The 22,359-nt window shown below is 39.8% G+C and overlaps 1 protein-coding gene across 1 annotated transcript in view; it reads right to left on the reverse strand.

Moving 5' to 3' along the window:
- PRKDC (protein kinase, DNA-activated, catalytic polypeptide) overlaps nucleotides 1–22,359 on the reverse strand; it is a 131,690-nt gene that overhangs the window by 42,513 nt on the left and 66,818 nt on the right. The window contains exons 53-68 of the mRNA XM_019542262.1: nucleotides 22,261–22,359; nucleotides 22,019–22,168; nucleotides 21,260–21,433; nucleotides 19,386–19,484; nucleotides 17,874–18,084; nucleotides 17,097–17,286; nucleotides 16,438–16,653; nucleotides 14,092–14,204; nucleotides 11,813–11,944; nucleotides 11,173–11,352; nucleotides 6,078–6,286; nucleotides 5,521–5,659; nucleotides 4,614–4,802; nucleotides 3,711–3,935; nucleotides 3,059–3,167; nucleotides 286–397 (exon numbers count right to left, since the gene is read on the reverse strand). Coding sequence (XP_019397807.1) covers nucleotides 286–397; nucleotides 3,059–3,167; nucleotides 3,711–3,935; nucleotides 4,614–4,802; nucleotides 5,521–5,659; nucleotides 6,078–6,286; nucleotides 11,173–11,352; nucleotides 11,813–11,944; nucleotides 14,092–14,204; nucleotides 16,438–16,653; nucleotides 17,097–17,286; nucleotides 17,874–18,084; nucleotides 19,386–19,484; nucleotides 21,260–21,433; nucleotides 22,019–22,168; nucleotides 22,261–22,359 — 2,547 coding nt within the window. The remainder of the gene's footprint in view (nucleotides 1–285; nucleotides 398–3,058; nucleotides 3,168–3,710; nucleotides 3,936–4,613; nucleotides 4,803–5,520; nucleotides 5,660–6,077; nucleotides 6,287–11,172; nucleotides 11,353–11,812; nucleotides 11,945–14,091; nucleotides 14,205–16,437; nucleotides 16,654–17,096; nucleotides 17,287–17,873; nucleotides 18,085–19,385; nucleotides 19,485–21,259; nucleotides 21,434–22,018; nucleotides 22,169–22,260) is intronic.

Raw genomic sequence — 22,359 nt, forward strand, 5'->3', positions numbered from 1 at the left:
GTCACTGATATACAGCAAATAATGTTGCCTTTCTACTACTAGTCAAATCTGCTAACTGCATACAGTGCTGATCCATCCACCCACACATTTGCCCTCTCTCTCTCCTCACTGGTTAGCAACATGAAAACAGCATGTTCCACCTGAAAGGCACGACATGACAATATTTGAAAGTCACTCAAGTGCTACGTGCAAAACACTTACTTCTACAAACAACATAAAACACACAGCGGGGCAAGCTCAACAGACATGTAGAGCTGCAGTTAACAAAGAAACTTCTCATCTTACCGGTTTGTAATGATATCATCCCAGATGTTCATAGGGTCCATTTTAGCATCTGGATATCTGCTTGTCCAAATTCTGAGAAGTCTCTTAAGGGAAGCTTGAGAAGCTAAGTTACCTAAAATCAATTAAAGATACTTTTTAAAAAGGCTAAATTCAAGCAATGTGAAAGTGGAAGTTCCCACCCTGATTTTTACAAATTAGTGGCAAGCAGAGGCTAAATACATAGCTTTCTATAAACAATGCATTCATATTTACAGACTTCTACAGTATAACCTCTTAAATCTGAGTATCAGCAATCTGGAGTTCTCAAAAATCCAGCAGTTTTTAAGATTCCCCCTCTGCTCCCCCAGATAGGGAGGGGGAAGCTTCCACACAGCGGCTGCCACCGTCATCCACACTCCGCATGTGGCTGCTCCAAGACTGGCCACTGCTCCCCACCCCCTGCAGCTTCAGCATACTGTAGTACTCTGGTGTTTAGCATAGTATTTTGAAGTTGTTTCTACACCCAAAATGCAACAGATTAAGGAAACTAGAGATATCATAATTTTCATAAGAAAAGAATGACTACTACTACCAGTATTCCCTATAGGAATAATGTAGAACATATACTGCAACTATTAATTACATTTTAGTACTAAGTGGATAATGCACAGTTAGCTTTATATTTCACATCCACAATGGCAGATACTGAAAGAACATAAGATCTGTCTGTGGGCCTTTACTAAGCTAGCTATTACTAACCTAAAACTAATATTGTAAAATTATGAAGAGGTTATTATTATTTTTATGAACATGCAGTCTATTTTACTGAACTTAATAAAACAGATGAGGTATAGTAGATGACCTCATAAAAAGTAATCTAAAGTATTCTCAAATCTATCTTATACAACTATAACTAGTTTTCAAAAGAGAAAAAGGGTAATTACTGACTTGTGGTCCTTTGCATTAGTAATTCATAGATGTTAGGGTCGGAAGGGACCTCAATAGATCATCAAGTCTGACCCCCTGCACAGGCAGGAAAGAGTGCTAGCTTCAGATGACCCCAGCCAGATGCTTATCTAACCTCCTCTTGAAGACCCCCAGGATAGGGGAGAGCACCACCTCCCTTGGGAGTCCATTCCAGATTTTGGCCACTCTAACTGTGAAGTTCTTCCTAATGCCCAGTCTAAATCTGCTCTCTGCTAGCTTATGGCCATTATTTCTGGTAACCCCCAGGGGCGCCTTGGTGGGTAGAGCCTCATGATGAATTTATAGGCAGCCACAAGGTCACCTCTCAACCTTCTCTTGCAGAGGCTGAAGAGGTTCAGGTGCCCTAGTCTCTCTTCGTAGGGCTTGGCCTGCAAGCCCTTAACCATAGGAGCGGCTCTTCTCTGGACCCTCTCCAGGTTATCCACATCCCTCTTGAAGTGTGATACCCACAACTGGATGCTGTATTCCAACTGCGGTCTGGCCAGTGTCCGATAGAGGGGAAGTATCACCTCCTTGGTTCTGTTTGTCATGCATCTAACTGATGTACGATAAAGTGCCATTAGCTTCGCTGATGATTTTGTCACACTGACGACTCATGTTTATCTTGGAGTCCACTAGGACTCCGAGATCGCTTTCTGCTTCTGTGCTGCCGAGCAGGTTATTTCCTAAGCAGTACATGTGCTGGATATTTTTCTTCTCTGAGTGCAGCACTTTGCATTTCTCCTTGTTAAATCATATTCTATTGTTTTCTGCCCATTTGTCCAACCTGTCCAGGTCTGCCTGTAATTGTTCCCTGCCCTCCGGTGTGCCCACTTCTCCCCACAGTTTTCTATCATCCACAAATTTGGACAGAGTGCACTTCGCTCCCTTGTCCAAGTCAGTGATTAAGACATTGAAGAGTTTCTAGCCAATTTGCCACCCACCGGACTGTGTAATCATCCAAGTCACAGCCTCTTAATTTGTTCAACAATACGGGGTGGGATACCGTATCAAAGGCCTTCCTAAAGTCTAAGTAAATGATATCTACCCCTACTCCTGGGTCCAGGTGCTTTGTAACTTGGTCATAAAAAGACACTAGATTAGTCAGGCATAATCTACCTGATACGAACCCATGCTGGTTTCCCCCTCAGCATAATTTCTCCTGCTGGGCTCTCACATATATGAGCCTTAATAATCTTTTCAAAGACTTTACCAAGGACGGAGGTAAGACTGACTCATCTGTAGTTGCCTGGATCCTCCTTCCTCCCCTTCTTGAAAATAGGGACCACATTGGCCCTTTCCAGTCCTTCAGGACCTGGCCCATGCACCATGAGCGCTCAAATATTCTTGCCAGTGGCCATGCAATGACATCAGCCAGTGCCTTTAAAAGCTTCGGATGGAGCTCAGCCGGGCCTGCCGACTTAAAGGCATCCAGTTCTTCCAAGTCTCTGCACCATCTCAGGGTCAACACTTGGTAGTCTGGCGCCCAGCTATTGTCTCTCTACGATCCCATTGTGAGACTTGCCTTGCCACTTGTTTAGGAACACTGAGGCAAAGAACTCATTGATGAGTTCAGCCTTGTCCCCCCTGTCTGTCACCAATTGCTTTTGGCTGTTCAGTAGTGGTCCTATACTGCCCTGGGCCTTCCTTTTACTCCCTATATACCTGAAAAATAATTTTTTGTTATCCTTAACTTGGGATGCAATTCAGTTCTGTAAATACTATGATTCACCACTGGGAATCTTTTATTATATTACAACAAATTTATATTTTTTTATGTATATAATATACACTTAATCTAAGAGTACAATACAGGAAAAAAACATACTTGGGTTTCTCATAAAATTGATGAAGTCCTGTATTTCTGTCAAAGCTTGGACAGACTGCAGTTTGGTTAGTCGACTTTGGTGTAACAAAGCATCAATACTTGAGTAATTCTAGGGAGGAGAAAACACATTTACACAAAATACTCTTAACACTGTAGAACATCTAACCGATTCTTTTATATACTGTACCCGAGAGGTATGCCAGTTTCTTCTTTTTACGGGTCATTTGGTTCAAAATAAATTTTTCAGTTCAGTATATACTCCTAGCCTGATGGTCTATTAAAACCATTATATGGCTGACTACATGTGTAAACAACTTATAGCTCTCAAATCAATATCCCATCTGCAAGATTTATGATGATTTATACCAGCCTCAGACAAGATACCTGAAACAATCGCTATTAATTGACACCAAATAAAGATTTGCAAAGGCACAGATTCATAAAATATACTGACTAAATACACCAAAAAAAAGGATTAAAATATTCCCAATCTGTGGCAGCCCTGCTGAAACCAACTGGACTTCAGTGGCACCAAGATTCAACTCTTGTTGTATTTCTATCTTCAAGGCAAAATCCAATGGGGGCAACAAGAGCTTTGTTTTCCACAGTTCCTTAGAGATAATTAAGTCAAAAGACAGCAGCAATTTGTTACCTGCATGAAGACTTGCATGCCATTGCTGATGTAATATCTGGCTCTGTCAAAATCATCCTGCAGGATGTAAAGAAGACTCAGTTCTTGGCTGTAATGCATTTCTATGAGGGCTTTTCTTTGTTCGATCTTCATAGCCTCATCAATGAAAGTCAGCAGGGACTGGTCACTGCCCCCATGAAGCAGTAACTTCAGCTTACTACGTATTATATATGGCAGATACGTTTCCTACAGAGGGAAAAAAAATACACTTTACTCCTCAGGAAGGAAAATCATTTTTATTACAAGCCTGTTGCTTATGGTAGACAATCAGATCTGGATTCTGATGAGTTTTACTTTCCACATAGCAGGGCTAGTTAATATATTACAAGCCTCAGAATGTTCAACATTTGACAATGACAAAACTTATTTTTAATAAATGGAATTCAATTTTTAAGTATTTAACCTCCTTGCCCCCGACTGACTCCCATCATCCAACAAAAGCCAAAGCAACCTTTTCTAGTAAACTCATACAATTACACACTAACTGATGCTTAGCAAGTCTCGTCATTTTCAATGTAATGCTTTTCAGTAACTCTCCAAATGTGAAAGACTGAAACAAGGTGACAGCAATATAAAGACAGCAAAAAGGTTAAGGAGACAAGGTTGGATCCATATATTCAGCTATGGAAATGATGGACAAATTACATAAGTCAAGAGAATACCAAAAAACAAAACAAAACCCCACCTGTAGAATTCTATGCACGAATCAGTCACTGTTTTAAAAAGAAAGTCCACTTAAATTATGGAAAGTATATTTGTAACATTTGTTCATTTTTACTTCTATCCTTAACCACAACATTGATAGATTCTGTATTAATTAAATCAAAAAGATCTCTCATCTAAATTTAAGAGATTTCTACAAACCTGAAAAAATGGATCACTCCATGTTTTGTTTAGGTCTGGAGGTTGTTTGCTATCAATATTTAAAGTGGAACAGTATTCCAGTGATTTCCACTCTGTCAGATGGTCATAGCATTCAAGAGATGCAAGTTCCCAGAAATCTCTCTCTGCTTCACTTGGTTCACCATCGGACCAGTCTTGTTTGGAGAGAGCCTAGAAAAGGAATGCCAGATGGGAAGAATGCAAGTAGGGGCTGGAGTGTTACTTCCGTACAGAATCCAACTGAACCCCTTCAGCAGAGTTTAGAGTGATTTTCCATTGTTGCATGATAATATCTATTTCTTTACCCAAGGATTACAGCTGAAAGCAAACCTTCAACTCACCAAACAGGCCCCAAAAAATAAGAAATACATTTTTTCAAAAAAAACAACTTCAAGACATAAGCCACTTACTCCTTTAGATATAATTTACTTCAGATGCCATCTTCAATCACCCTGCAATTGTAAAGAGCTAAAAGGCCAAGACACTTAAAGCCACCTCCCCAATTTCTACCCATATAAACCGTGTAAATCAATCACTTTATGCAGCTTGTGTCTATTACTAGTTGTGAACACATACAGAATTTATGTTTTGCAACTGATGTCCACTCTTGTTGGGATTTTAAGTTTAAAGTTCTACAATGTGTGCAAACAGGTGATTATGTATGCAAACTCATAAGTGAAGGGAACATGAAAATCTGGTCTATTAATAAGCACCATCTATTATGAACTACTACTGGACTTCATTCTCCTTTGAGGACTTTGAACCATATGGGGAACTGCTAAAATGTTCATTAAGCAGGACAATGTCCCACAGAAATTTTCATTTTAAACTAAGTATTAAAAAAGGAGCCTTGGAAAAAAAAAATCTACAGGAAAGGTGGGTGTTTTACCTCATCATATTGTTTAACCGCTTCAACATAATCACTTTTTGCCTCTGCTAACAGTGCTTTCTGTGTAATTTCTTTAGTTCCAATCCTCCCACTGAAAATACCACGAAGAACATCATAATCTCCAACAGATCGATAGAGCCTTTTAAAATTAAAAGACAAAACATGAATATATTGCAAAGGCTAAATTAGCACTAATCATGCAACTAATTGCGATCAAATTTTTAATGATTTGACCACCCCATAAATTATCTAAACTATGTTTCAGAGGAAGAAATTATTAAGCAGCACTACACACATTAAGTTTAAAATCTACCAGGTGATATACCCGATTGGAAACCTTTGTAAAAGCTTTAACAGAGAATATATTGGAACAGTTCTCGGGCAAGATCTGTGGTTATCCACATCACCCAACAGTCCCATCTAAAAGTTAATAAATAGATGGCAAACATGACTAATACCTAGGCTGAAAAGTAAAAAAAAATTATAAAGTAAAAATCTTTCCTGGGTTAGTTTAGAAAAAAACAACCCTATTAATTTATGTCCAAAGAAGGACTTACTTAGCAAGTTCAATCCATCTGATCACATCTGGAGAGAGTTCTGTTCTTCCACACATCCTTTTGGCTGGTGGTTCTTCTATAGCGGAAAGATGAATTAGAGCCTGTTCTAGAAGCAAGATGCCCACTGGTTGCTGTAAACTGGCTAAGCAGCTGGTGCTCACACTAGCTGAATCAATGTCTAGGAGCTCTTTGTGCTGGTAACTCATTTCCTGTAAAACAAAATCAAGGGCAGTTATTAGGCATATGTTTATTGGAAACAGGCTTTGACAAAAGGAGAAATTTGGTTTTTTTTCCTAATGTGAATGCTCTGACATTAGCTTTTGCATCAGTAAGGGAGCAGTTTAACTTAAATCAGCAACACCTTGGCTGACAAGAACAACCAATCCACTTGTTTAAAATACTGTAACACCAGAAGCTGGTTACCACTACATGTGCATATTGCAGCTGCTATGCCTGCCCTACTACTGTAATGATTAGTAATGTGGGAAAAACAGAAGTGGAGTGAAAAAACTGGACAGACCAACTGATACCCAGAGACAATGCCAAGGTTAAAATAGTTTTTGCTCATTTGCAGATCTTTCCTTCCTTTTAGTGCCAGCTCACTCTCTGAAAAGTAGCAGAAGTTTTTTCAATCTATTAAATTGTTAATCCAGCCAAGGGCTGCATTAACCAATAAGACATGGGTCACAGGAACACAAGTCGTATGCCTAGAGTTACAATATCAGAGTTTACTGATAAACACATTTATCAGTGCTTGTCTAGCTCTGCCTAGTTTTAAGGCCAGAACAATAGCTTTGTTGGATTTTTGGCCCGTTGAAGATCAATCCACTAGAGTATAAAGCCCAATTCTCAGGTCTAAACATCCTCATTTGCTTCGAAGTTATTATGATATTTAGTTATGAAATACAGATGTGTTCTTAAAACAAAAAAAGATGGCAGACTAGTCTGGTGAGCATTTTTTGGCTTAAGATTTCAGAAAGAAAAATGTGATGCCTAACCCAAAAACCGGAACAAAAAAATAAGCTGCAAAAGTAATAGTGGCAACATGTGTTTTTCACAAGAAATAGCAGTGGGATTTGAGAGCGATGGTACAAATAGCAAAACACCTGATAGTGCTAAAGAAGATGTGTTAGCACAATAACCTACTGGAAACAGTGACAAAAGACTATTCGTGAACACAACCAAGAGTTGTTATATTTCTGTGCATCTTTCTGGCAGCTACTGACAGATTACAGAATATGATTTCAGATGGACTCGCTATAGAATCCAGCTCAGAATAATTTACATTTGTCCTGCACAGAGAAGAAGTGAAAAAGAGGGTTCTTTGAGATACTACAGTCAGTGCAGATTGCATAAACTGAAAATGTTTTGAACAGCAATATGTCAGGGCTTTATATCTTCTTTCTGCTTCCACTTGTTCCTGTGCCACGGTACGGAGACTGAGGTGACTATACCCTCTATAAATTCTCTCTCAGTGCAAAATCCTTGTTATCTGGGGACCCTGAAAGCCAGGCTGGAGAATGGTTACAGTATCCACACCGACTACAACATCATGAAAACTACAGTTATGGTAGGGTAAGTAGCAGTTCTTTCTTCTTGAGATAATAGTCAGTATGGATCCCACGAAAGGGGACTAAGAAGCAAGTCTCCTTCAAGATGATGACAAGATAACATGTTATATCATCTGAAGCGATGAGAGCAGCTTTTTAACTGAATCTGGTTTAGCAATTACCCTGGGTGTCTAACACTAGGTGAACCTGAGCAGGCTGTTTTCAATGCAGCCAAGTTTGACTTTTCTTGAGCTTAGGGAGAGGAAAAAAGATCTCTTGCCTAATAATCAACTAATGTACTCTCCCTTATTTCCTTACTACAAAGATGCATACTAATATGATGGCTCTAAATCCAAAACACAGTTTTGTGTCCTCCAGAGTCCAGGTACCTTTAGCCTGCAGTTAATCTAAGCGAGCTGGATGCATTGTACCAAGGTTCTTGCTGTGGCCCCCAGCTTTTGGTCATTCTCAGTGCTTATTTATAAACAATGAATCACCCCACAGATCCTTCAACTCTGGGACTGGACCTTTAGATCAAAGCAGCCCTCTCTACCTCCGTGATACCACCAATGAGATTAAACTGGTTCAGCTCCTGATGAGACTTAACTATCGTAGGGAAAGTAATGTAACCAAGAGTAGCCTGCAGCAAGGCAGGCAGCCTTCCCAAAACAAGCTGGCATTTACTGTTTAACTAGAGTACAAGAGTGCCCAAATCAGAACAGCTGGGCCAAATGAACAGTCCAGCACAGCAAAAAAAGCCATTCTGCCTAGCCATGTTCCTTTAGAATCCAAGGGGTCACTCTGTCCATGCCCCTTGATGCCCTTTACCGAGACTCTTTTGTCCCTTATTTTCATCCCAGTTATTAAAAACGTATAAATTTCAGTCACTGGGGTTTCCATTGCCCTTGCTAATGTGTTCCTTCTTTACGTGAACACCCACTTCAGTTCAAGCCAGACACCATTTATCCAAGTTTATGTTATGGGGACTCCTGACACCTAAGCTATGGCAGAAGCGCTAGTGTGGCTAGAGCCACCTGGGGTTGCCATAGCCCTTCCAGTAGGATGTCCACTCTGCAACCCTGCTACCAGTTACATCAGCTCCCCAGAATGACAGAATCTACCTTGGGCCAGCAGAGCAGTGTCATCTTTGTGGATTTTGCTGGCAGAGCCATATCTACTATAGGATGTAATCTTTTCACATTACTGGCTGACAACTCTGACTGCAAAGTTTGTAACATACACAAGACCCTCTTTCCTTGGCCTTGGGCTAATGAAAGTTAACCCACTCAGATACAGGTGAATATAAGCATACAAGAAGATGGGGAAATTGAGGCTTGCATAATGATCACAGAAAACATTATAAATCGGTCCCATACTCTACAGAGCCTCACTCAATTCTAGATGCGTCCATGATGAATGCTCTATTTGGCAAGGGGGTCATGAATGTTATCCCATCTGGGACGCTGTATGGAGCTCAAAATGTACAAGGTGGTTTTGGGACTTTTTTTTGCTCATCTGATGCTTGCAGGGGAGCAGACTGACCTGACCTTGGGCAAAGTGTGATAAGCAGCATGATGATGACACAAGGACATATGGTCTAATAATGAAAGGCAAGTCTATAGTACCATAGAAAGGGTATAATTTACCAGGTTTGGAAAAGACTGAAGGAAGGGCAACCTCTTGTCTGGCACCCATCACTGTCATTGACCTACAAGCTATCCTACACCCTACAAGCTCAATTAGCTGCAGTGGAATAGTAAGTGGTGATTTCTCACGTGTCAGCAGAAGGGCCCAAGTGCAGAAAGAGAGATGGTACAACTAAGACTTGTCAGAGCTTCCTGGTAAAACCTGCCTCTGATCCACCAGTCATCTACCTTTCTATTAAGTTTAAAGGACAGCAGCAGGAACAAAATCTGTTTAGTTTGTATGAGTCTTCATTGTACATTTATTCCCCTCTAATTATCTGTAATTTCATACTGCCTGCAACCAAAATAAATCTAAATTGACAAAAATGATATCAAGAAGCATTCAGAGGCAGACAGCACCGTTTAATACAAATAATAAAGTACCCAGCTAGAGAACCAACAAACAATTATAAAAAGCCAATAGGGAATACATGATAAATAGATGGCTATTGTGAGATACTGGCTAGGAAAGCACTAGGACAGCCCAGAGTAATCCCCAAAGTATTTGGCTTTAAATGCAGCTGCACAGAGGAAAGTAAACAAGAATCTGCAAGTTCAGATGTATAAGCATTAGTACTGGGAAGTGCAGTTTAGAAAACTGGCTTGATATGAGGCACTCTCAAATTAGGGAACAGCAATGTTTCACTGTAGCAAAGATGACACCTATTGACACAGATTAGGTTATTTAAAATTCTACAAGAGAAAAGAAGCTGGACTAGATGGTGTAAGTGGAAATGTTTTTGCAATGACTTCACAGAGGTTTCTAAATTAGCAATCAAGTTAACCAATTAAAATCAGCTGAAACTAGAAGAGATCTCAAAAGCAGCTAAGATTTGCATAGATGGTGATAATAATTTTCAAACTTAGGGTAAATGGCAGCGGATACAGCTGTACTGGGCATGCACCTGCTCTCCAGTCAGGATTTGTCTCTCTTGCTAGTGAAAGTACACTATAGCAACTACCATAAAGGACTAATCTAAAGACTTCCTAAACAATAAACAACAGGTGCTGGAAAGAAACATAAGCTGATAACCATTGATAGCCTCAGAACAGAAGATACGTCTTCACACAACGTTTTCCAAAGTGAGAAGGAATGGCTGCAGTGGCCAGACTGCCCTCTCCATTGATCTTTTTGCCACTGTTTTAAAAACAAGACTGTAGTTGTGATTGTTGCAAAGAGAAACTTTAAAGTGTCATCCATGCATAAAGAAAGGTGTGCCTGAGATGGCAGAGAACCTGAAACAGTTTTCCCTGAGGTGTTTAACTCAAAGCTGCCTCTCAAATGTTCAACAATGGTAGTTTTAAATGTCCACATTGTCAACTACTCAGAATGTTTTAAAACTGAAAGTAAGGCACAGCGAGAATTTATATCAGCTACTCCATAACCACGGCCCATACGCACCCCGTGGCAATTTGCCTCTCAATGGAAGAATGCTAGTTTACATTTACCATGACAAAAGAGCACAGATGTGCCCAGCTCACATACTATAAAGTCATATCATGTTATCTTTTTCACAGAAAGGAATGAAATTACCATTATTCCCAAAGTATGTAACCCCCACCCCCTCATCCCTGCAGGGCACATGTGGCACCATAGAGATTGTACCATTAAAAAAGGCATAAACTTTTATAGGAGACAACCTACTTCATCAGATGCTTCATATAGATAATGGAAATATATGTATGTAGCATTGATGAAGCAGTCTGTCACCTACGAAGGCTTACATCTTTCTGAATGAGTTAGTCTCTAAAGGTGCCACTCTGCCCTGTCTTCTTACTTAACACACTAGGGTTCATCATGCGTTCAGGTTAAGACAAACAACAAATAATGGTGCTCTCAAACTATACAGGAAGTTTTACCTGGATGCAGGATATGAATGGTGGGAAGTAAGACACACTTATACTCAGGAAGTCATTGAAGTTCTGCAGCAGCTTCTGGACAATGTGGTTTTTTTCAGAAGGACTTTTAGAATGTTCCATTTCTTTTAGAATTCCACTAAATAAACTGCTGAAGAGCTGCTTGGCTAGTGTTGGATCTCTCTGTAAATTATAAGATAACCAATAAGACAAATGGTATAAGTGACTAAGGGCTTGTCTACATTGGGAGGTTACTGCAGAATGAGTGAGGGTATACATTTACAAGGCAACAGCTACTCTGTGGTTAACTATATGGACATTCTTTGAAAGTGGGTTAAGCTACCTCTCAATATGTATCACAATGTCTACATAGAGAAGCTAGCACTACCTTCTTCCCAGCAACATCACATTAAGAACTAGAGAAGGTAAAGGTCTCTTCCCCATATACTACCCAATTTCCTAGGGAATTTCTCAAGGGGAAGACATGCTTCTAAAGACATATGATTCTGCCTGGAGACAGAATAGGAAGCCTTCAACATGCAAAAATCCTAGTGCCTCCCAGTGTCCATTTTCCCACCCCACACTTTGTTTTACAAAGAAGTGCCAAAATACTCAATTAACAATCTCTGAACAAATGACAGACCTGGGCTACACCCTGCAATGGAGTGATGAGGCTGCTGTATTCAATCTGGATGTCAGGAAGGTCTCCTTGTCGGTAACTTCTGTACAAAGTGACCTGGGCATCACGTTTCATTGTCAGCTCACTTTTAATCTCCTGCAACAGTTGCCAGTAAAAAAAAGCAGTATTGGTTATGTACAGTGGGGGGAGATCATATAATGCCCCCCTTGACATTTTTAACCATCAGTGGAGATACAAAAATGAGAAGAAATTAATGCACCCTTCAAGTAATCTCAAAAGCATTTAATAATTCAGATTTTAGAAAACACACACATCTCTTCCCAAAGCCACCTCAGTCATTTACATAGTACCAATAACGTATCTAACTTGTTTACACAAAGAAATGGTCAATCACAAATCCGTATTTCAACTGACAGCTAAACAAGCACAAATCCATCTGTCTTGAGTTTAAGAATGTCTTGTTTCAGCTTATCTGAATTCTTAATTGACTGGAACTAATCTTAAACTTATACAGGAATGTATATACAGTTTTTCCCTAACCAAATCTGTTTAAATTAAACTACACGACGTTTACCTTTAAATTAGCCCTTACCTGTCTCCCTCTCACCCCTTTACCGTATCTGAAAATATTGGTGAGGTCTGAAGGAATTAGCAGGTTTTTTGTTGTTTGCTTGTTTGCTGTTGAAGGACTTGAGAGTCAGTTCCTTCTTTAATCATGACTCCTGCTGTCTGAATCAACTGGAACTGGATCCTGACTCTGTTTTTCTTTAATAAGAACGCACACCGATGGGGGGAAAAATCTAAAATCCTTATTTTTCCATCTCTCTCTCTCTTTCTACTTTTTCAGCCTGCTCCTTAAATAGACAGCCTAAAAATTCCCAGAGATACTATGGGGGTATAACCAGGCCACTGCCGAAACTCCAGCATAGTCAGTTTTTTCTTGGCCAGCACCCAGTACCTCCTGATGTACCTTCAGACGTGGGAGCCACTGCTCTTTGTGCACATCCTCTTGTCCAGCTCTACCTACTTCCCAGTAACAATATAATATAAAATATAATATAAAAAATAATATATAACACACAATATAAAATAATAAATATATTAAAAATTATTATATATTATTTATTGTTTTAGTATATAAAATTATAATATATAATATAAATAAAATAATATTTTTATTAATACAATTCTCTTTAAACTTTACAGTCCTCAAAAATATGAGAAATGTTAAGCACCACTGATCATTTTACCAAGAACAGAAAAATGGTTATCTGTAAAGGAAATACAGTATCATCTTCACGTAGGCTAAAATACACTATGTGACATTTAAGGCTTACTCTATTAGTCATGTCACATACTGTCTTCTCTATACTATAATGACAGAGGATGAACTTAATCTGAGATTCTCAATTTCCAGCATGAGTACCTAAAATCAAACAATTTCCTAAATATGGATTTACAGTAAGTGAAAGTGCCTTGATTTGCCAAAGCAAATAGCTTCTCAGCTCTCAGTGTAAGTAATAGGAAATGTTGGTCATCGTCACCTCTAATTATCAGGCTCGTCTTACTTAGATTCCTATTGAGATTTAGGTGTTGGTCATTTAACATCTAAATTTAAGAAATACACCTCCTTGGGTAAATCTGGTATCTTTTATTAAACTAACTAAAATAATATTAGCTAAAAGATACCACATTTACCCAAGGAGGCATATTTCTTAAATTTAGGTGTTAAATGACTAGTTTATTGGACCAACTAATATTATTTCAGATGGTCTAATAAAAGATATCAGATTTACCCAAAGAACCTTGTTTGTCTATGTCCTTAGGATCAACACAGCTACAACCAATACCCCAGAAATATGCCTCATCATTCAAGAAATGTTTAAGTAACAGATTTTGACAGCAAGCCATAACAACTGAAATTCAGAGTTAAGAAAAACTCTTCCATTTTTCACATATGTCAGCACTCCCGGGGACTGGGATACATTGAAAATAAATAAATAAATAAAACCCCATAGTACAATACGTACATGCTTGCAGGGAATTAAAATAGAAACTCTAGTTCTCCCTTACCCTGTACTTTTACCTACATACAAACACAGCTGCTTGGAATACACATAACATCCCTGCAAACTGCAAGAGAAACTCCAGAGACACCCATTCACCACATAAATAGCTTGCTAAAGGTATGATGCTTTTAGAAATAAAGCATCAACTTTGCCTAGACACCAGAAGCATCCAAGGAACCCTTTCAGTCTGAACACCAAATTAGGTAAACAAACCTTTTCTCGTTTCTGTTCAGCTACACCTTTCCTTGCATAAATCACGCTGAGTTTCTCTTGGTCCTTCAAGAAACGCCTCCGCAGCCTTAGGATTTCTGCCCGTTCATTTATATCTAGTGCACAGAGCAAGAATGTATTTTTACACCAGTTCACCTGTTTTGATGAAGACGTATCCATCCATCTAGCTATCCAGTTTCCAAACTGCCTTAATTTTGGATACCCATTTTCAAATCTTAGGCAAAGCAGCGTGCAGTAACTGCAGGCTGTTTTTGAACAGCCTAACACAGTTATGGCCAACTTCTTTGACAAGCATGGCGTAAGTTAAACCCCCACTCTCCCAAAGTGCCACTGATATCTCCATCTCCCCTCCAGTGGCATACCTGAGAGTCTGCATCTTGGGGTGCCAGGATGGCAGCAAGAGGCTCAAGTCTCCAGCCCTGTGGAGCAGGACAATGGCAGCATGCTGCTGCAAGAGGTGATGTCACCAGTAAGAACAAGGTTAATCCTTCCTGTCTTCTGCAAACACTGCCATTCTATACGGTAAGTGATGATCCAAAGCCCTTAATTTGGTAGCAATTACATGGCCAAGGAAGTCTTGGCTTGGTTCTTGGTGGTGACCACACTTTTCACAAAAGTGTCCTGCCAACTCTCCACTCCAAGCAGCCAGAGGCTTGAGCCCCACCCCACCTCCGTACCAGCACCCCCTTTACAGAACAGCCAGGGTTTGCATGCCCCAAACAGTGGCTCTGTGGCACACACTGCAGGTTGGTCACCCGTTGTATTACTTGGCATGGTCTGGGCTTAGAATTAAAAAGAAAAACAAAGTAAGAGGATTTCTTGTAATAAAGTGTGGAAAATTACTGCTGTGCACTAGTTGTGCATGGGAACTTTGGCGGGGGGGGGGAGAGAGAAAGGGTTCCCCATCAGCTGCAACACCTTTATTATTTTGTGACCACAACTGTAACAGGTGAGATGTCTTTACCCTGTGCCAGCCTTAGTTCAGGCATGTAAAAAGATACTTTCTGTGTGGGTTGCCAGAATGACAGCTTTAGGGCCCACACTTCCCAAGTATGCTGGAGGACCTGGGAATGGAGGAAAACTCTGTATGTGCCACTCATGATGCCTTGCAGATGCCAGAGTCCATGCACCCTTGGGCAATTGCATGCCAAAGCCTGCCTGTAAGGTCTCACTAGGATCTCCTGAAACAGCCTGATTCCTCCTCACTGGGCAGACCCTTCAGCAAATTGGTTGTCCATGTTGCACCCTCAGGGTCTGGACAATTCCATGGGCAGCAGGATGAAGCATCCTGGAAGGCAGTTAGGTCAGTGCCAACCCACAGCATCCTGGTATCAGGACTCCTTGTGGGGCAGTGATACTGGAACCATAGGTGTGGGTATAACTAGTGGCACTCAGGATGGAGGGTTCAGTCTGGGGAGTCACTGGGGCACATAGAACTGCATGAGGGGTGCCCTGCTCTGCTTCTGGGGGTACCAGGAACTAACAAGTTTTGCACCCCAGACAAAATAGGGACCTGTCTGTGCCCTATGGGGCGGGGGGGAAGGAGTGCTGAGCACTGGAGAGCAGGAAAAGAAAAAGGAGGGTGGTCAGTCTTACCTTTCCTGGGAAGGAAAAGATCTTAGCTGCTGCTACAGTTGTGTCTTGTACTCAGTCCCTCCAGCCAGGAAACAGGGTATCGTGTCCTGTACCCAGCCCCGCCAGCTGAGCAGCATGGGATCTGTCCAGCACCCAGTCCCTCCTTCCAGGTGGTACAGGACTGCTTCTGCCCAGCCCTAGTCAGCTAGAGACGTTTTCTGCAGAGCAGGTCAGCAGGGACAGTGCAGAGCCCACCTATTTTTCTGTGCCCTCCTTGCTCGCAGCTCTGCTCCTACCCTGCTCCCACCTCTTCTTTCCCCTTTCACTCCTGGCAGCCTGTATCTACCATGTTAACTTTGGATCTAAAAAACTGCTGAAATTGTTTGAAAATGAAAAACTTTTACAAAGGTTTACAAGTGTAAACCTTGTGTGTCTTCACAGGGAGAGCCAGTCAAATCTGAAACACAAAGAATCAGGAATTTCCTAACAGCTCCTGATTATCAGGAAACAAACACTGGTAGCAGACATGAAAATTTTGTTGATCAGACTACCATTTTAGCTTGGCATTTTGCAGACACCCAAATAACTCCACTAATCTACTATTTCCCTATAGTCTGAACACAGATATACTGAGCAGCAAATCTGAGGTTGTTTTCATTAGAATGTCCCAAGGGTGATGTCCTGCCAGCCAACTCAGTGGTATAAGCAAGTTAAACACAAAATAAAACATCTTATTGACAATGACACTGATACCTTTAGTAGTGCTGTCAACCTCATCTCCAGGCAAGCCCAATTTTTGCTTCCCAAAATTGGGCCCCACTGGTTTCAAGGTTCCTCTTTGTGACTTTTCGCTTCGCTTGTTAACAAACAGCATGGATGAAGATAAGGATTCAGAGGATGAGGGAACTGTATATTCTGTCAAAGTGTCAATGCTGCTTCCAGTTAGCCAATTAAAAGATTTTCTACCACCTATAAAAAGCAAAAAACCCACCACGTTTAGCTTATTATATAAATTAAAAGAGCAATGAAAGGAAGAGTCACCCTTCTTTACAAAAAAACATAGGTCCCATATTCACACCAATTACTAGGAAACATGCTGCATTTGTATCTAAATAGACAGAATAGGAATTAAATGCGAAGTTGGGAAGTTCACGTTTTAAATTGAGAAGCATATTAGGGGGAAAAATAGTCAACCAAAAGGAAAATTAATGTGTTTGGCTTTTTATTTTTAAAGAAGAAATTGGTAGCAAATTTTAATTTTACAACTGATTAAAGAGTGCTAGAATTTAAAAAAATAAAATATTATTTTAATCACCTCTTGCTTTAAAGAAAAACTACACACAAGAGGAAGAAGAACAGAACTGTTTGTTTGTTGAACAAGAGAGTCCCAGAGCCTGCTGATGTGTACTTACTCAAGTTCTGCGTAGGTGTAAATTCATATTGCTGCTGAGTAGCTCTCACTTGAGCACCTAGTGATCCGGGAGTTGAAAGGGACCCTTCCTGTGACCTCTTCCTGCTGGCACTCTGGGAAGCCTGAGTCTCCACAAACATTGGGGTGAGAACAGTACTTCGATAACGCCAGTTGGAATCAATTATGAAGTCCTACCCATGTAAAAGAAATAGTAAGATATTGATGAGAACAAGTCAAATCAAAGTTCTCTTCTTCACTGAGAAAGAAAAGTTAATACACACAAAAACAGAATTTTAAAATCTGAAACCAGGCACAACAGAGATGCAGCTTCTTTAACATAAAATGACAAATAATAGCAATATGGAATGCTATTGCCTCAAATACAAATTAGTCCTTTGACAGAGGGATAAAAACATGCATCTTCCTATTCACTTCTTTGTCTTGTTTTTCCAAGTCATGGCGTTTCCCCACTTTCTTTAAATTTAACACAAGCCAGTTCTAGCCTACAAAATGGATCTCCAGCAATTGTAATTACTTCAGGTATAATGAAATACAGAGGCTGCTTCTTTAGAAAAAAAAAAAGTTTGTAATACAGATATGAAGTTACTCTTTCAATATAAATACCAATCTTCTAAGAACATGAATAGCCCGTGGCTGTCACAGATGATACCTCTGAGAACTTGCATCTCTATCACCGCTTTAGCTTCATTTAACTCTTGTCAAAAAGGTAGCTACTTTAACACTGCACAGTTTTATAACAGATAGTTCATATATTTACCTGAAATCTACATTCAGAAAGTGGATGCTCAAATATTTTTCTGGAATAATCTGGACTCTTGCTGGTCATTTCAAGCAGAAAATTTGTGGCTAAGCTCAGGTACTGGGTTTCAGTCTTGGTAGAATATAAAGAATTTAGCAAAGCCAACATACGATCAAGAGTACTTGTAGGTAACCTAATTTCATCACTCCAAAAATTCCTAACAACTAATCTGTGAAGGCAAGTAAAAAAAAACATTTTTGAACATCTGCAAAAAAGGATATTATGGATTTACATAATGCTCAACTCAAAAAGGGTCCATTTATTTTAACCTGTTAAGTAGCAAATATTGACGTATAAGGATTAAATATACAATGTCCAACTAACCCTTTAGCTGCCACAACCTCATATCGGCTTAAGTTAACCATCTCATTTTACTAACCCCTCTCCAACTGTCTTTTCAATGTACACTTCATTTAAAAAGTATTTACAACCTTAGATTACAACAATTCATGTTTTTATACTTGATACATATTTATTTTATACTTCAGTTTTACTTATGGTCTTGAAATAGTTTTCTTCCAAATGAAACAGTGGGCACACAGGTATTTAACATCATTTTCACTGTCCTCTGCTTCACTAGAGAAGTTAATAAAGGAACTGCCTACGGCTCTGGACCTATTCATGTTTATGTATCAATGCATTTTGTGCTGACTCACACACCCTATGGGAGTGTCTACACATGCAAGTAATGCAACTGCATAAACTCCAATGCAATCTGAGCTGGAGTAAACTGATCCCAATGCCACTGTCTACATGTGCGTTTAAGTACAGCAATTTACTCCGCCGCTGGATAGGTACCTGTGTCTGATGCGACTGTCCGGTGGTGCTGTAAAATTAGTCTACACCGGCCCAAATGCCGTGTGTGTGTGTAGATGCTTTACTGTGTAGTAAATTAGTCTACTCTGCCATAAGGTACATGTGTAGACACTCCCTGTAATACTAAATATAATATAAACTAAAACTAAACTAACTGAAACAGCCAAATTAATTTAGCTGTACCTGTGGTAAAACAGCCTTTGGACTAAACTCTTCAGTTTTTGAAGTTGACTATTTCAGCTACATGCACACTTTCAAAAAGATATAGATTGTGTTTTGCCTGTACCTGTCAAAGTTGACATTACAAGTGGCATTAAACCAACAAAACGGGGGGAGTAGTGAGAATAGCATCTTATTCTCTTTGTGAAATATAACTCAAAACCTTGGATGACAGTTTTATCTATTTCAATATACAATAAAAAGAGAACTTAAGAAGAAACCAAATAACCCCTTGAGAAACAAATAAACAAACAAACAAACAAAACTCTTAAGTAATATTCCATTATTACAGTTTAATACACCCTCTACATGGTTCAGAAACCTGTTAAGGAAAAAAAAAAAAAGATCTTGGTATTCAAAATAAAAACCAAATTAAAAACAAAGGAATCCAGGACAGTGTCATTTTAGATGATTCCGCACATTATTTTGACTTACTGTAATTCAGAGATCTCATCAGTTAGGCCCTGTATCAGCATTTCTTTTGCCACTTTAAACACTTCCTGAGAATCCTCATCCGCTTGACTTTCTGAATTCCTATTGTAAAACCAAAAATGTCTGTTTTAACACTAGTCTGAAATAAGCTGCAAAAAAGAATCCATTGAAGCAAAGAAAGCACTATTCCCTGACATGTCTCATCTTGGCCTGAAGGCAGTGCAGATGGTTCATATAAGGTGCCTTGATGGCAAAAAAAGGTTTCTTCAGAGAAAAGATAATCAATATGAATTAATTTGCTTCCACATGGGGAGAGGGCATTTTTTCTGCCATTTGGTAAGGTAAGGCCAGATCTGGATGGACGGTATAGCAAAAGGAAGTCAGCAAAGGAAAAGCTCAGGGTAGCAAAGGAAGTTGCCTATATTGCAGGAAAAAGTGCATGCATTTTCACTTCACTTGGGTTTTGCAATGAATTCAGAACCACATTAGCTATCTTGCTATAAACATACCACTCTTTTTGGCAGTGAAGATAACCACACAACACCAAAGCTTAATAAGTGACCAGTAGATATTAGGAGTGTGCGGAACAGGCCATATTCTATTTGGATTCTGCCCTAATGGGGGATAACAATTTGATTAGTTGATTTGGGTCACTGTCCCGATTAGATTAAGCTGAATCCGAATCTGAAGATTTGATGCCGATTCAGAGAATCAGCAATTCGACTAAAGACACAGCTTTAAATGTTTTTTCTACACACCAAGCACGACTCATGAACACTGAGATTCTGGGGTGGATGGAACATCCCATGGGAGCACCACCCCCTCCCCCCAAGTGCTTGGCAGTGAGCCCAGAAGTGGACTTGAACTACTTCCGGCCTGCTTCCAGGTCCACCGCCAAGTGCACTGGGGGTCCCCCCCGCGCTTCCCTGGTTCCCAGGAAGCACCAGTTGCCGAGCCAGGGGAGGACCCAGAAGTGCTTCTGGTCCACTTCCGGGTCTGCTGCTGAGTGCATTGGGGACCCTCCTGTGGGACATTCCATCTGCCCCACCATAGCTCGTGAATGCTGCAATCTGGACCCTGAGGTATGTAGAAACATATTTAAAGCTGTGCTTATGTCCAAAACATCAAATCTTTCCGAATCAATTCAGAGGGTTCCAATTCTATTCGGAGCGATTCAAGGGTCTCCTGATTCGATTTGGATTTGGAGATTTGGCCACCAAATCGGACCACATTTCCACTGAATCAAACCAGTGTCTGAAGCTTCGCACAGTAGATATGTGTTCCTAAAGGGCAGTGAAGGAGAGTTGTGATATAGATATGATCAAATATAGTCTACTTTTAAAGGAGAGGTGGAAACAAACCAAGCCAGGGTACAATTTGGCAAAAAGTTACTACCAGAATTTTGAGAGGAGACAACAGACTCCATGTACCTAAATCTGCTAGACCCTGTGCATCCTCAATTCCTAATTAAATGTTTTGCCAGCACAGGCTGTACACAGCAACAACGGGAGGTTGAGAATATTTGTTTTAGAGTATTATTTTCAGAAAGAAAAGAAGAAAATACAACCATATTCTAAAAAGCTAACAATTTTGTACGAGAAAATGAAATTTGGTACTTATTATGAAAGTGTTTTAAGACCATTAATTCATTCCTTACATTGATGACCGTCATAATTAAAACACCAGCATTTTATAAGTGGGGTAACAGAAGCAGACACTTCTGCAAGATTTTTCTAAGGTCAAAGAATTTTCTGCTTCCTGCGCTGTACCCATGCCTTTCCTCCCCATTATATGAGCAGATTAAGGCTAGTCAGAACACTTTTATATAAACTGCTCTTAAAGTGGCTGAAAAAGCATACTTGTAACTGAATCCATACCTGTAGTTATCATAAATCCACATCATGATGTCATACATGCGCTCTCGACAGACTGGAGAAGGGTGAGAGATAAACCCTGTTACTCCAGGCAGAAGTTCTCTTAGTTCCAGTGGTTTTAGCTTAGAAAGCATCTTGTATATTATGTCCAAACACACTCTCTGCCTCTCATCATCTCTAAAGGGGACAACACACAACTGCATTGTTTTCATATTCTGTTCACAACCAAACACAAACTTAAGTTCATGTATTTTCAGCACTATTATTTCTGGTTCCATAAAACTACTTTAAGTTAATAGTTGTGTTTAAACTTAAATTCCCAGTCCCAATGCAGTCAAAAAGTCAGTTCCTATGCCTGAAGAAGGGTGATTGTGCCCAAAAGCTTGCAAAAAACTTTTTTCCAACTACTCAGTTGGTCTAATAAAAGATATCACACCTACCCAAAGAACCCTGACTGCCTATGTCCTTAGACCAACACAGCTACAACCAAAAACCCAGGTAGGATCAAGTCAGTTGAGATTCCACTATAATGCTAATAAGGACTAAACGAAGTCTAAACTTAAACTTAAACAGAAGATGTAAAATATTTGACAGGCTTACATTTGCTCAAGGAGGAGAGCCATGCCCTCAAGGAAGCCCAATATGCAGCTGTAAATATGTAAGGAATTTAAAACTTGCAGCTGGTTACTAGAAAAAGATGCTGGTGTAAAGATTTTGCTGTGGCCGTTCAGATCAGCTTGCACTGACTTTATGCCAGCTTACCTGCGATTCATGACCTGCATAAAATCTTTGCTCTTTAACTGTAAATAGAGATCAGTTATCTCTTCTGCACGGCACATCACCACTTCCAAACAGGAAGTTTTCAGCACACCATGAAGTTTCGGTAACAGGAAGAACACAGCATTTATAAACCTTGATAAGAGCACAAAAACAGGTCAGAAGTTATTTCTATTTGGAACTGATTTTATACCCAGAGAGTACATACCATACAATCTATGATGTACCTGTCAGCCACAGGAGGAAAATGCTTCACTACTTTATTCAAGCAGAGAATAAACTTGTCTTCCTTGGTGTTTTGATGCTGTTTTAATTGCTTTACAACA

This window comes from Crocodylus porosus, unplaced genomic scaffold (assembly GCF_001723895.1).
Source record: "Crocodylus porosus isolate Cpor-Errol unplaced genomic scaffold, CroPor_comp1, whole genome shotgun sequence".
Lineage (NCBI taxonomy): Eukaryota > Metazoa > Chordata > Crocodylia > Crocodylidae > Crocodylus > Crocodylus porosus.